The 11,823-nt window shown below is 36.3% G+C and overlaps 1 protein-coding gene and 1 pseudogene across 1 annotated transcript; both read left to right on the top strand.

Annotated features, from left to right (window-relative positions):
• Positions 1 to 3,927: 3,927 nt before the first annotated feature.
• Positions 3,928 to 4,935, top strand: LOC116107461 (annotated as a pseudogene).
• A 5,616-nt stretch (positions 4,936 to 10,551) lies between these two features.
• Positions 10,552 to 11,597, top strand: LOC116107545 (probable carboxylesterase 6). The gene has a single exon (XM_031393819.1). The coding sequence runs from the start codon at positions 10,557 to 10,559 to the stop codon at positions 11,586 to 11,588; it is 1,032 nt and encodes a 343-aa protein (XP_031249679.1). The 5' UTR covers positions 10,552 to 10,556; the 3' UTR covers positions 11,589 to 11,597.
• Positions 11,598 to 11,823: the final 226 nt, after the last annotated feature.

The raw sequence follows: 11,823 nt of genomic DNA on the forward strand, positions 1-11,823 counted from the left end.
TTTCCTTCTTCTCTGTCGCTCTGAAATCTTCATTAAATGATGAGATTTCATTACAAAATCCATCAAAACTCCGACAAACCAAACCCTAAGCACTGAAACCATAGAGAGTCCGACACGCCGCCATGCCGAATCTTCATTAGCTTGATGTTGACACGCCTCGCTATATATCGAATCGCCGGCTTCATGATCCCCTGAATGTTGTCTCTGAGAACAGTTTGCTGGATTCGATCCTTTCAAAAGGTCCCTATACTTTGGGCCCTCCTTAGATTTGGGGCAGAGGAAGTTCTATTCCGTGCAATCTCAGTTTTTTACTATTTGTTGTTTCACTTATTTATTAAAATAAAGGCTAAATTCAAACCGAAATTAGTGTAATTGAAACAATTGTAATTCTTTAGACTTAGAGTTTTTCTTTAGGTTGTAATGTTGGTAGTAGTTTAATTCAGGTAACATTTTGTCTTCTGGTTAATTTTAATTACTGTGTTTGCTTGTTGGGATTATGTTATGGGTTTAATATATATGGATTATGTCAATCTTCCAGAAATGCTTGGTTCAGGTTTTTCATGAATCTTACATTCTAGAATACTGTTGGGGTTTTTGATATGTTGTCAATTTAATTTATCGTTTTGTTAAAATTGTGTTCTGGGCTACATATAAGTGAGATATTTTCTGGATAATCTATTTTGAATTCTACAAAAAAAAAAAAAAAAAAAAATCTGTTTTAATTTTTTTAATTCATAGTCTTTGCATAAATTTTCCATTTGAAATTGCCAATTATACTTTTTCCTCTCTATAGGGCACGAAGTCTGCTTTTTTAAAATGAATAAATAAAAATATTATTGTGTTATTAGTGAGTTTTCTCTTGTCTGAGATGTAAACTTATCCAAATGGAAATTTGGGTACTGCAAAATGTTATGTGGGAATAACTTGGCTTCACTAAATGTGATTGGTTAGAAGGTAGGTTAGTCATTAAGACAATATCAAGAGTGTCTTCACTAAATGTGATTAGTTAGAAGGTAGGTTAGTCATGAAGACAATATCAAGAGTGTCGCTCTTTCTGGTATCATCCCAAAAATCTGTTTCTTCATTGTGTCTATGTTTCTCTGGAGCATTCTTCAGTTCCTGCCACTTGCAGCCACTCTCTTATTTATGGGGTTCGTGCTTTAGATTTCCAAATGAACATTCTCTATGGGGCCTGGTTTAGAATCTGTAGCTAGATAACATTGATGAAAGATGCCTGCGATTTTTGCTTTGTATTGTCTGTCTCAATTCATGGAACCTAGCCGGCTTTTAACTCGTCTTGAGCTTATGCACTGCTTATGGGATGCAGTCCATAAACAACCATTAGAAACAAGCATGTCTCTGGGTATGTTGTACAGATTTATAGCATTGATCAACATTCCATTTGAGTAATGAAATTTTAGCGGTCTTTTCCTGCTGTTTCTATTTGCAGACGATTGAACTTCCATTTGAGTAATGAAATTGTGGCGGTCTTTTCTAATTGATATCACAATTCTTCTGCAAGTTATCAGAATTTGAGGAAACAGCGTCGAAACTATTAGCACATTAATTTCATGTTCATAGCTATCCTAAAAGATCTAATTAAAAGAGCACTCAGATGGTGTAAATATAAAATTGAAACTTCTTGATGTAAAGTCATATACACATGGGGATTTCATGTTCCAAAGACAAGCAAGTTGAAAACTGAAATTGTATACAAAAAATTGAACTTCTAACAATATTAGTTAACATGATGATGAATCAATTGAAAGCTAACAAAAAAAGGGGATTTAATTTTTTTGGGTAATTACGGGAATTTAATTTATTAGAGCAAATTATGAAAGATTCAAAGCGATAATAATAGAACAAAACATTTAACAACCCATAACTCACCCTTAATACATAGGTTTACTATATGATAGATTATCCAGCATTTTGGTGTACACAAATATGATAGATTATCCAACATCTTGGTGTATACAAAAGTTTTTTTTTTTTTTTTTGGATAAGGTAAGTATGTATAAAAGACAAAAAATATACAAATACGAGGGGCATATCCCAAGAGGATGACTGATAACTCTCAGTCAAGAACCCGTGGGAAAACCCACAAAGTCATGAACATAAAAAAAAAGAGCACGCAGGCTCCCCACAAAGCAAGAAGATGCCATAAATAATAAAGCCACAAACCGGCATAAAGAGTACGCAGGCTCACCACAAACACAAAGCCACAAACCGGCATAAAAGAGCATGCAGGCTCACCACAAACACAAAGCCACAAACCGGCACAAAAGAGTATGCAGGTTCCTTACAAAGCTAGTTAGGAAGATGCCATATCTCACGTAGCTGAGTCGAGATCTCGTACTTAGGTGCTAGACCCAAAATCTTGGCCCGAACTAGATCACAAATAGCTAAGACAATATCTCTGCGAGAGCTACAATGCTGACGAAACACACGATTATTCCGTTCAAACCATAGGAAATAAACTGTAGCTGAAAGGACTAACCGGGAAAGAAGGTGGCTGAAGTCACCTTTTCGTTGAAGATGCAAGCTAGCCCACTAGAGCAGAGGGAGCCAAGAGAGAGTAGGCCATGTAGAAAGCGTCCTGGTAGTGACCTCCTGCCAAACATAACTGGAAAAGTCACAGCTGAAAAACAAATGGTCATGGGTTTCTGTAGCTGATCTGCACAAAACACATCAGGAGGACGTAATGACACCATGAGAGCTGAGCCGATCCATGGTGTGAAGCCGACCAAGAGAAGCGAGCCAGAGAATGAAAGAGTGACTTGGAATATGCCCGGGAAACCACAAGAGATGATGAATCGAGTTCACATCTCGTTTGTCTCGCAACACATTCCAGGCTGAATCAATAGAGAAACGTCCAGATGGATGGCCCTTCCACACAAGATGGTCAGGATGACTCGCTGAAGGCTGCACTGTAATAGAGTCCCAGATATGCTGAAGGTTTGCACTGCCCGAAGGAAAGTCCCACAAACCATCCCGAATAATGTCTGAAACCCGAGCATCCCACGGCAAACCAGTGGAAGTCATAGGGTGGGACCATTTGGTTAACCGAACCGGTTTTTTGGTTTAGAGAAACCAAACCAAAATCGGACCAGTTTCAATTGAAAACGGATATAAACCGAACTGAATTTTGGTTCGATTACCGTTAACCGTTTTTCAAATTATCCTTTAATCCTTAAAATTCTTCAATGTTTCATTTAAGTCCCAAATTCAAATATTTATTATTTTATATATAATATTTTTTTGCTTTATATTTAAGGTAAAAGCGGTTTGAAATTTTTTTTAAACCGAATCGGTTTTCCGTTTTTTTTGAATTTCACAAACCGAAAACCGAACTAGTTTGTAAAAAAAAAATCTAATTTTTGGTTCGGTTCGGTTTGGTTTGTTTTTTGATTATTATCCCACCCCTACACTTTCTCAAAGCTCAGGGGACGTTTCTAGGGTTTTTGTAACTGTTTTAGCATTTTCGTTTATCATGAACCTCTGGGGAAAATTGGTAGTACCCCATATTTAATTAATCAATTTCTTTGAAAACACACCAAACGCTTTCTAGAATTGTTTTATGGGTGCACGCATAGGCAACAGTAACCCACCTCCACTTTCGGCAATTCCCATGTATGAAAGTGAAAGTTTAATTTTTTTAATTTAACAATATACTTTATATAGACAAGACATTCTCCCCATACCACTTTTTGGTTGATTGTGTCAAAGACATGTGGCAAATACCCAGTTGGCCATTTGGCAAGACAAGATAGGAGGGTCTAATCTTCAACTTTGTTCCCCTACAAAAATATACTATTTTTGTATGTATAAGTTGGTCTCCTCAACGCAAAGGGACAGCGCTTACTACGATAGTTTCAATTTCTGTGTTCTTCTCTTTTGCATTCACATTATAAAAGAAAAAGAAGAATGACTGCAGCTACCTGGATCCAGTTTAAGCATAGAATGCATAGAGATCCTAATGAGCATGGATCTGTTATAGAAGAGATTGAGGGCTTATTAAAGTCCACAGGATGGACATGTGGAGAGACTTCAAATTGTTCCATGTGTCACAACTGCTTGCCTCCGGAACTCGGTGTCAATTCAGGAGATATAGAATTGACAGTTCACAAACTATGGGCACGTTTCTATGTTCCAGTATGCCACAAAAAGCTCCCTTTAATCGTCTACTTCCATGCGGTGGTTTTGTGTTGGCTCAGCTGCCTGGAGTTGTTACCATGAGTTCTTATCTAAGCTAGCAAAAGAGCAAGTGCATAATCATGTCAGTAAATTATCGATTAGCCCCAAAATCCTCTCCCCGCCGCTTATGAAGATGGATTCAAGGCTTTCATGTGGCTAAACAAGCGGCGCTATCTGCAACGGTTACTGGTGTGTCTAAAAGATGCAACTTTTCGGAATTTTCTTAGCCGGTGATAGTGCTGGTGCTAATATAGCCCACAGTGTAGCCACGAGGCTCGGTTCTACACATGTGTTTGATCCAACAACAGTCTTAAAGCCTTTAACTCTCAAGGGTACTATTTTAATTCAACCATTTTTCGGAGGAGAGGCACGTACAAATTCAAAGCATTTGACACAACCACCTCGATCGCCGCTGAACTTGGCAGCCTCTGATACATATTGGCGACTAGCGTTGCCATGTGGGTCTAACCGTGACCATCCATGGTGCAATCCGACAGCAAGGGTTCGATAAAGCTAGAAATATCTGAGGCTTTTGCCGAGCATGGTGTGCATATCGAGATGGACATATGAAAGACATAAACCTGAGTTTTGTGGTGCCTTGGCTAGAGCGGGTAAAAGGGTTGAGCATGTGATGTATAAAGGCGTAGGACATGCATTTCAGATTCGAGTAAGTCTCAGCTATCTCAAACTCGAACCAGTGAAATGATTGCCCATATCAAGGCCTTCATTAGTCGGTGATCCACCATTTCTCTCCAAATTAGACATTAATTAATTTTGTATTTGGTAGGTGTCAATAATTAAAGTTGTTTGTGGTTAATTATGACTGTTCTTGATCAGAAAATTTAGCTGGCCTTCAGTACTTCACTCACAGAAGAAGAAAGATGCCTGATCAGGTGACTATGCCTGTCACATAGCTATTGGAACTTCGTGTGTGTATAGAATATGATTGTTGCTATATCAATGGTTTTCACGTGGTGAAAAAAAGGAATCCACCTTTGTAATTTGTATAATTTCTTATTGCTTTTAAACTCTCTCTTCCTCTCTGTTTACATGAAAAAGGGTGCAAAAGTTATTTTTACAGTGCTTCAATAATTAATAGTGGGAATTTAATTGATATATATTTTCTCAATGAAAAGAAGTGCTGTATGGTTGGTGAGAAAATTTTAGAAGGAGGTGGTGGTGATGGGTGTGATGCAAAGAGTTGAATATGAACATAACGAAGGTTAATTATTGTGGTTGCTTTGTGATCGGCCGCCCCCCACCAAAGTCAACATCAACTGCCCAAGTAGGTTTAATGAATATGCTCTCATATCAATCCATGACGTCCCAAATCTGCTAATGTTTGAACTAGAATTCGGCTAAAGTTTAAGAAAAAAAAAAAAAAAAGAAGAAAAAGTTAAATGAAATTTCCCTCCAATTACATAGCTAAAGAAGACCCTTTATTTTATTTATTTATTTGGAAACGGATTTTAGTCGATAAAGTTTCATACGCGCTTACCAACTTTTTTTAGAAAAAAAAATTACATTATAAATAAGTAATATTGCATATATAACATTTTTTATATTCATAACGTGGTAAAAAGATATCAGTTAAAAGTTTATTTTTAATTTAAATTTGTCAAACATCTTTCACATTTATTTTATAAAAATATTATATAAAAATATTCTTGTAGTATTATGCTTGATAAATAAGTCTCATAATGGTGGCCAGTACCTAAACATGTGTCTCTCAACCATTAGTAAATAGTGCTGGAGCTGGAGCCTACTGATGAATTTTCTAAAAATTTTGATGCACCAACATTTGCATTTTCGTATGTTGATGTTCTGATTTTTATACTAACGAAACATACGTATGAAATATTGAACTGGCTCAGAAGACACACATAAATACAAGAAAAGAGAATATATGAAAAAAAAAAAAAAACGTTTTTAAAGTGGTTCGGATGCTAAGGAAGCAAGTCCTACGTCCACTGTTATTTATTAATGATAGGGGTCAGGTCGTATAGCTGACGGACTTATTAATGATAGTACAAGCAAGTGAATGCTATAAATTATAGAGAGAGAGTAGCTAATTAAGAGTAAAAATGAACGAATTCCACAAACAAGATAATCTCTCTATTATAGTGGGATACATTGAGCTAATGATTACTGAATCTGTGAATTGGTGGATTATCCGTACAAATCCTTTTTTATGTCACATTACCATCTTCTAGAGTGATTTGCGCGATTTAGCACAGGATTGGACATGTGGGATCACCACAGCTTCTGACTGGTCTAGTGCACACCACTATTCTGACAGAAGCAGGCTGTAGGTATACCCTGTTCTGACTTTTACACGCTGACTGGGTCTTATGTAACCTTATATTTTTTAGGCATAACAGGATCCTTTAGCTCCTTTCAAAACTAATTTTACGCAACTCCTTCACAGACAAACTTGACTGGAGGTTATATTGTATATATCTTTTAGAAGTGAGAATAAATGGCCCTCAAAATTTTATTCCCCTTTTACTGACTAATTGCATTTTAGTTGTTAAATGTGGGATATTTGCAACTATGTTGGTTAGTTGTTAAAATTTGGTTGTAGAATATAAATTTTTTGGCCATGTATCTTTTTGTAACTCTTTTGAAAGGTACGAATATAGATATCCGAAATCTAAGTCCATTCAGCATTAAAACAAATAAGCAGCTAAGTAATTAATCATGGAAAATATTACATTCACAAATGTAGTACATCAAATTTGTGTATCAAATGACGTGGTAAAATCCTAATTATGATTAATTTTAATTTAAATCAATTAATTGTTAAGATTTATCACGTTATTCGATGTATAAATTGTAATATTACAGTCAATGACAATAGCATTACTAGTCTAATCAATACGTAGATAGGGAAAATTTGTTGATATATGGGAATGTTAATTTGCAAAGAGTTATCGTTACAAACTGACGTGTAGTTGCCACGTCACTTGCCACATCAATTAATGTTTTTTTTCCCCTCCATCGTTTTCATTTTCGTGTTCTTTCTTCTCCATCGCTCATTTTTTTGCTTTTTATTTTGTTTTTCTTCTCCATCGCTCTCTGTTTGATGAAATTGCTCTTTTTTTTTCCTTCTTCTCTGTCGCTCTGAAATCTCATTAAATGATGAGATTTCATTACAAAATCCATCAAAACTCCGACAAACCAAACCCTAAGCACTGAAACCATAGAGAGTCCGACACGCCGCCATGCCGAATCTTCATTAGCTTGATGTTGACACGCCTCCTATATATCGAATCGCCGCTTCATGATCCCCTGAATGTTGTCTCTGAGAACATTTTGCTGGATTCGATCCTTTCAAAAGGTCCCTATACTTTGGGCCCTCCTTAGATTTGGGGCAGAGGAAGTTCTATTCCGTGCAATCTCAGTTTTTCTATTTGTTGTTTCACTTATTTATTAAAAAAGGCTAAATTCAAACCGAATTAGTGTAATTGAAACAATTGTAATTCTTTAGACTTAGAGTTTTTCTTTAGGTTGTAATGTTGGTAGTGTTTAATCAGGTAACATTTTGTCTTCTGGTTAATTTTAATTACTGTGTTTGCTTGTTGGGATTATGTTATGGGTTTAATATATATGGATTATGTCATCTTCCAGAAATGCTTGGTTCAGTCAACTCTTCTATTTAATCTTATCAATTATTCTATCCTATTTAGATAGTTTTTATAATAATATTTTTTCCAAATAACTTACCAAACATGCCCATATATTTCAAAAACTCTTAAGAGCATATTCTTTGGTCCATTAATACATTCACATAATCAGATAACTGTTAGGATTGGATTACAATTACAAAACAATGGGCGGTAACTACTAATTAGCTAGCAAAGAATATCTTCGTGTTTATATAGGGTAATACTAGGTCCACAATCTAACCTCACAATATGACAACTCGTTATTAATTAGCTTATAAAATAGGTTTCATCTGCTTGTATGAGTTTTATCTATCCATTTTTGAGCTAACCAATGATAAACTGTCACATTAAAAATTATAAGATTAGAATATGAAACTAACATTACTCTTTCCTATTGCCTTTAAAGCTACCAAAAGTCTCTCTCGCATGATCAGCGATAGTAACAAAAGATATTGCGCTTACTTTTGAAATTACATCATACCAAACTCCCAATTATTGAACTTATATACATTGAATGTGAATTGACAAGGCCCAGGACTCCTACTGAAAGGTTATCATTGTTATCAGTTAACTTGACGACATGCCCCATTCTAGTCCACATATATTCAGATCCAGTCGGAAGAAACAGTTCATAATAGTCCTCAAACAACAGACGGCTGGACGAAAATTCTCTCCAACAGCTTCCTTGAAAAGACGTTAATGGGAGGCAGCCTAAATTTTAGTCAATGGTGTCGAATTGTCAAGAATGTCATCACACTCATTGTTTATACTTTAAACTACTGATATATGATAATGGGTTAGCTAGCTGCAAATTTATATCAATTTTGACCCTCAAACTATAGTGCTTTCAAACATCACATCTTTGATCTTCAAAGTAAACATTCACTCTAATTGGTCTAATTTGGCACTTTCAGGTGTTCTTTAATAGCTGGATTTATCTATATGCTCAATTAGATGAATCCAGAACTTACACTTTTGTGGTTTTAAAAGCTACCAATTGTAGTGGGATCGTGGACCTTTTGATAATGAGGTGATGGTGGGAATTGATGGGTTAATATTTGTTGATGTTTGATTTTGACACCAACAACTCGCACGTACAAAGTGTTAAACTATTATTAGAAATTACACGTGTATAATTGGGATAATCGAATGCAAAGACTAAAAAATAAATGAGAGATGGTTTTTAAAGTGATTTGGATGCTCAAAGCGAATCCTACGTCTACTATTTCTTTTATATATGAGAGATTACAAGAGGTCGCGTATAACGAACAACGAGCAGATATACAATAACTTAATATTCAGAGAGAATAACAAGTTAGTCTCTTTCTCGTAGGTTATTTTTGCTCTGAAAATAAATATTACAATCAGAATGAGGTTTTGAAATCAGAATCCTGAAAATGAGAAGGGGAGTCTTCTATTTATAGTAGATAAATTCAAGGTAATGATTACAAATCTGCAAGTGAGTAGGTGTCATGCAAGTCCTTCCTTATCTCTCATTGTCTGATAATTTAGGAGATATCCTTAAATTACTTAGGGCTTTGACAAGTGTGCGACAAAACCTAAATATGTAAAGTTGATGACAGTCATAGTCTTCATGTTATAGAGTGACGTGACAACTTCTAGACGACGCAAAGCCTTCCTGAACTCTAATTAGTGTTTGCTGACGTCGGCCCTAATTTTTTAGGCATAACAATATTGTTCATGAATTTTCAAAAATAAAGTGCCAACGTGCTCAAGCTGTATTAGTAGAAGTGTGGATATATTTTTCATACGAACGGCACTATCTGATTCAAACTTCGTGTTACACAATCATCATGAGTTAAAACGAGGAATTAATGTGCTCTAATTGTAATCGTTTGACATGCTGATTAATGTTTATTTTAATAATTTAATAAAGCAGGCCTTCCTGTTAACTAAAATGATATATATTTAATTGGGTATTATCACTTTCCTCCCCTGAGGTTTACTGAAAAACTAGAATGCCGCCAACTAGGCAACTATTACAAAAATCCCGAAACCTCCCCTCAGCTTTGAAAATTGATAAAAAGCCTCCCCTGGAATTTTAACGTTATATTTGCTAGGTAATCAAAAAGAGAGTCCTGAAATTAATTAACAAAAATTATAAGGATCAAATATCTAGGGACGAGTACTTTATAGGGTGGTTTGAAACGACTTCATTCTTTCTCAAAGCTGAGGGGACATTTCTAGGGTTTTTGTAACTGTTGGTAGCATTTTCGTTTATCAGTAAACCTCTGGGGAGGAAACTGGTAGTACCCCATATTTAATTAATCAATTTCTTTTGAAAATTCACACCAAACGGCTTTTAATTTTTTTATAGGTGCACGCATAGGCAACAGGAACCCACCTCCCAATTCGGCAATTCCCACATATGAAAGTGAAAGATTACAATTTTTTATTAATTTAACAATATACTTTATATAGACAAGACATTCTCCCCAGATCCACTTTTTGGTTGATTGTGTTAAAGACATGTGGCAAATACCCAGTTGACCATTTGGCAAGACAAGATAGGATGGTCTAATCTTCAACTCTGTTGCCCCTACAAAAATATACTATTTTTGTATATATAAGTTAGTCTCCTCAACTCAAAGGGACAAGCGCTTACATACGACAGTTTCAAATTTCTGTGTTCTTTCTCTTTTGCATTCACATTCTAAAAGAAAAAGAAGAATGACTGCAGCTACTCTGGATCCAAGTTTAAGCATAGAAATGCATAGAGATCCTAATGAGCATGGATCTGTTATAGAAGAGATTGAAGGGCTTATTAAAGTCCACAAGGATGGACATGTGGAGAGACTTCAAATTGTTCCATTTGTCACAACTGCATTGCCTCCGGAACTCGGTGTCAATTCAGGAGATACAGAAATTGACAAGTTCACAAACATATGGGCACGTTTCTATGTTCCAGTATGCCACAAAAAGCTCCCTTTAATCGTCTACTTCCATGGCGGTGGATTTTGTGTTGGCTCAGCTGCCTGGAGTTGTTACCATGAGTTCTTATCAAAGCTAGCAACAAGAGCAGAGTGCATAATCATGTCAGTAAATTATCGATTAGCCCCAGAAAATCCTCTCCCCGCCGCTTATGAAGATGGATTCAAGGCTTTCATGTGGCTAAAACAAGCGGCGCTATCTGGAACGAGTTACTGGTGGTCTAAAAAATGCAACTTTTCGAGAATTTTCTTAGCCGGTGATAGTGCTGGCGCTAATATAGCCCACAATGTAGCCACGAGGCTCGGTTCTAACAATGTGTGTGATCCAACAACAGTCTTAAAGCCTTTAACTCTCAAGGGTACTATTTTAATTCAACCATTTTTCGGAGGAGAGGCACGTACAAATTCCGAAAAGCATTTGACACAACCACCTCGATCGGCGCTGAACTTGGCAGCCTCTGATACATATTGGCGACTAGCGTTGCCATGTGGGTCTAACCGTGACCATCCATGGTGCAATCCGACAGCAAAGGGGTCGATAAAGCTAGAAGATCTGAGGCTTTTGCCGAGCATGGTGTGCATATCAGAGATGGACATATTGAAAGACAGAAACCTGGAGTTTTGTGGTGCCTTGGCTAGAGCGGGTAAAAGGGTTGAGCATGTGATGTATAAAGGCGTAGGACATGCATTTCAGATTCTGAGTAAGTCTCAGCTATCTCAAACTCGAACCAGTGAAATGATTGCCCATATCAAGGCCTTCATTAGTCGGTGATCCACCATTTCTCTCAAAAATTAGACATTAATTAATTTTGTATTTGGTAGGTGTGAAATAATTAAAGTTGTTTGTGGTTAATTATGACTGTTCTTGATCAGAAAATTTAGCTGGCCTTCAGTACTTCACTCACAGAAGAAGAAGAAGAAGATGCCTGATCAGGTGACTATGCCTGTCACATAGCTATTGGAACTTTGCGTGTGTATAGAATATGATTGTAATGCTATATCAATGG

The sequence above is a fragment of the Pistacia vera genome, unplaced genomic scaffold (assembly GCF_008641045.1).
Source record: "Pistacia vera cultivar Batoury unplaced genomic scaffold, PisVer_v2 Contig539, whole genome shotgun sequence".
NCBI classification, from domain to species: domain Eukaryota; kingdom Viridiplantae; phylum Streptophyta; class Magnoliopsida; order Sapindales; family Anacardiaceae; genus Pistacia; species Pistacia vera.

Coding starts and splice junctions, on each gene's coding strand:
- LOC116107545 (XM_031393819.1), top strand. CDS start 10,557: ATGACTGCAGCTACTCTGGATCCAAGTTTAAGCATAGAAATGCATAGA.